The sequence below is a fragment of the Chlorocebus sabaeus genome, chromosome 4 (genome assembly GCF_047675955.1).
Source record: "Chlorocebus sabaeus isolate Y175 chromosome 4, mChlSab1.0.hap1, whole genome shotgun sequence".
NCBI lineage: Eukaryota > Metazoa > Chordata > Mammalia > Primates > Cercopithecidae > Chlorocebus > Chlorocebus sabaeus.
The window spans coordinates 21,945,435-21,949,384 of record NC_132907.1 but is presented as its reverse complement, the minus strand read 5'-3'; the positions used below and the strand labels follow the sequence as shown (position 1 = coordinate 21,949,384).

General features: G+C 39.0%; 1 protein-coding gene across 1 annotated transcript; it reads left to right on the top strand.

The window, feature by feature from the left end:
* Positions 1-201: 201 nt before the first annotated feature.
* On the top strand, positions 202-1,328 carry LOC103223190 (zinc finger protein 701-like). The gene is given in 3 exon segments (XM_073014924.1): positions 202-983; positions 985-1,153; positions 1,156-1,328. Coding segments are annotated over 3 exon segments (1,059 nt in total). The 5' UTR covers positions 202-266.
* Positions 1,329-3,950: the final 2,622 nt, after the last annotated feature.

Genomic DNA, 3,950 nt, shown 5'->3' with positions numbered 1-3,950 from the left:
TTGAAACTGAGAGGTAGAAATTGCAGTGAGTAGAGATCACACCACTGCACTGCAGCCTGAGTGACAGAGACTCTATATCAATAATAATAATAATAATTCCTCACTTTCTTCATTAAAAATACAAAGCATGTAAAGATTAAAGTTAAATTGGACCAGGAAGCGAATCCCGTGGAGTGAAGGTCACACTGCAGCGCACTGACTTCTAAAGACTCTTGGTAAATGAGGAAGAAACCCAGAAGAGGAAGAGGAAAGCAAAGGGGTCAGGGATGGCTCTTCCTCAGGGTCTATTGACATTCAGGGATGTGGTCATAGAATTCTCTCAGGAGGAGTGGAAATGCCTGAACCCTGCTCAGAGGACTTTATACAGAGACATGATGTTGGAGAATTATAGGAACCTGATCTCCCTGGATCTCTCTTCCAAATGCATGATGAAGAAGTTGTCATCAACAGGGCAAGGCAACACAGAAGTGCTCCACACAGGCGCACTGCAAAGACATGCAAGTCATCACATTGGAGATTTTTGCTTTCAGGAAATTGAGAAAGATATTCATGACTTTGTGTTTCAGTGGCAAGAAGATAAAAGAAATGGCCATGAAGCACCCATGACAGAAATAAAAAAGTTGAAGGGTAGTACAGACCGATATGATCAAAAGCATGCTGGAAATAAGCTTATTAAAGATCAGCTTGGATCAAGCTTTCATTCGCATCTGACTAAACTGCACCTATTTCAGCCCAAAGGGAAAATTGTTAATCAAGTTGAGAAGTCTATCAATGATGCTTTCTCAGTTGCAGCATCCCAAAGAATTTCTTGTAGGCCCCAAACCCATATTTCGAATAAGTATGGGAATAATTCCCTCCATTCTTCATTACTCACAAAAAAATGGGAAGTACACATGAGAGAAAAATCTTTCCAATGTAATGAGAGTGGCAAAGCCTTTAATTGTAGCTCACTCTTAAAAAAACATCAGAAAATCCATTTAGGAGAGGAAACAATATAAATGTGATGTATGTGGCAAGGTCTTTAATCAGAAGCAATACCTTGCATGCCATAGATGTCACACTGGTGAGAAACCTTACAAGTGTAATGAGTATGGCAAGACCTTTGGTCACAATTCAGCCCTCTTAGTTCACAAGGCAATTCATACTGGAGAGAAACCTTCAAGTGTAATGAATGTGGCAAGGTTTTTAATCACAAATCAAACCTTGCATGTCATCATAGACTTCATACTGTAAAGAAACGTTACAAGTGTAATGAATGTGGCAAGGTTTTCAATTTCAAACCACTTCTTGAAATACATAGGAGAGTTCATACTGGAGAGAAGTCATAGAAATGTAAGGTTTGTGACAAGGATTTTGGGTGTGATTCATACCAGGCACAACATACTGGAATTCACACTGGAGAGGAACTGTACAAGTGTAATAAGTATGACAAAGCCTTTAATGGGCAGTCAACACTTACTCACCATCAAGCAATCCATGGTGTAGGGAAACTTTACTAATGTAATGATTGTCACAAAGTCTTCAGTAACGCTACAACCATTGCAAAACACTGGAGAATCCATAATGAAGAGAGGTCTTACAGGTGTAATAAATGTGGCATATTTTTCAGACATCGTTCATACCTTGCAGTTCATTGGTGATATCATACAGGAGAGAAACCTCATGAATGTGATGATTGTGGCAAAGCCTTTACTTCACATTCACACTACAGTAGATATCAGAGAATCCATAATGGGCAGAAATCTTACAAATGTCATATGTGTGGCAAGGTCTTCAGTCTGAGGTCACTACTTGCAGAATATCAGAGAATTCATTTTTGAGATAATAGTTCCAAACGCAATGAGTATAACAAGGATTCATTGACATTAGAGTCAATTCAGCATTGACTTGAGTTTGAGTTGACTTAAAACATTGAGTTCAAGCATTAATTGACATTAAAGTGTTTATGTTAAGAGGATTGGGCCAGGCGCAGTGGCTCATGCCTGTAATCCCAGCATTTGGGAGGCCAAGGTGGGTAGATCACTTGAGGTCAGGACTTTGAGACCAGCCTGGCCAACAGACATGAGCCACTTTTCCCAGCCTGTTTTTTGTTTAACAAAAACTGATGGGGATTTTTATGGGTATTGTGTTAAATCTAAATCACATTGGGTTATACAATCATTTAACAATATTAATTTTTCCAAACCATCAACATGGGTTGTATCTCTATATATGTTTTTAATCATTTTGATCAATGTTTGTAGATTTCAAGGTAGGAAATTCTCAGCTTTTTACATTTATGCCTAAGTGTTTATTTAAGTTCTGTAGCAAACGGAAGTGTTTTTAAATTTTCATTTAAAATTGTTTATTGTTATATATGGAAATTCAACTAATTTTTGGTGCTGATAATTTATTCTGCAAACACACTGAATGTGTTTATTAGTTCCAGTAGTATTTTGGCTGATTGTGATTTTCTACACAGAATATCATGTCATCTACAAGCAAATATAATTTTACTTCTTTCTTTCTGATTTGGATGAGTTTTACTTCTTTTGCTATTTAATTACTCTCGCTAGGACAGCCAGTACTTATTAAATAGAAACGGTGAAAGCATTCTTGCGTCATGTGAGATCCTACAGGAAAAGCATTCCATTTTCCCTGCTTGGTTATTTCTATTGTTGAGGTAAATTTCCTTCTCTATCTATTTTGTTTAGGATTTCTATGATGACTGTAAGTTGAATTTTGTGAAATGCTTTTTCTCCATCTATTGAGATGATGTGTTTTCATCTTTCATTCTCTTCAAGTGGTATATCATATTGATTTGCTTGAATATGTTGAATCATCCTTGCATCCCAGAAGTAAGTGGCACTTGCATATCTGCCATCCTTTTATATATCCTTTTGAATACTGTTTTCTAGTACAAGGGGTCTTCAAGAAGCTCATAGAAAAATACGTATTATGAGAAAATTGTGCATGAATTCCACACTTTTTGCACCAAAATAAATTGCTACAAATCTGTTATATCTGAACAGACTCTAGTTTGAGGCACTCAGAAGGGTAAGACATGAGTTTGAAAAGAGACGCCATCAAAGCAATATAAAATCTGCTAAAATTGAAACAAGCAGAAACATCAAATTTACAATGAGACCAGATGTAGTAGCTCAGGCCTGTAATCCTAGCACTTTCAGAGGCCAAGGCAGGTGGGTCCCATGAGCCCAGGGATTCAAGACCAGCCTGGGCAAAATGGTGAAACCCCTTCTCTACAAAGAATACAAAAATTAGCTGGGTGTGGTGGCACATGCCTGCAGGGCCAGCTACTGTGGAATCTGCAGGTCCAGGAGGATGTCCTGAACCTGGGAGGTCGAGGCTGCAGTGAGCTGTGATCATGCCACTGCACTCCAGTATGGGTGACAGAGCAAGATACTGTCTCAAAAAAAGAATACATATGGTAAAGTTTGGGTAGAGGAATAATGAAATCATTGATGCTTTATGAAAAGGTTGTGGAGACGATGCCCAAAAGAAATCAACAGTTTGCAAATGGAGAACTCATTTTGAGTTGGGACAAGACAGTGTTGAAAGTGATGCATGGAGCAGCAGGCGGACCATCCACATCAGTTTCACACACACAAAAATTAATCTTGTTCATACCGCAATGAAGAGGACTGACAGCTAATAGCAGAAACAAGTCAGGAGTTTGAGAACAGGCTGGTTAATATTGTGAAATCTCGTCTCTGCTAAAAATACAAAAATTGGCCGGGTATGGTGGCGGGCACGTGTAATCCCAGTTCTTCAGGAGTCTGAGGCCGGAGAATCGCTTGAACCCAGGAGGCGCAGGTTGCAGTGAGCCAAGATGGCGCCATTGCACTCCAGCCTGGGCAACAAGAACAAAACTTTGTCTCAAAAGAAAAAAGAAGGTGTCAAGCCCCTTCTCTTTTTTTCTCTGCCATCATGGTGTGTACTTGACTCTGCTT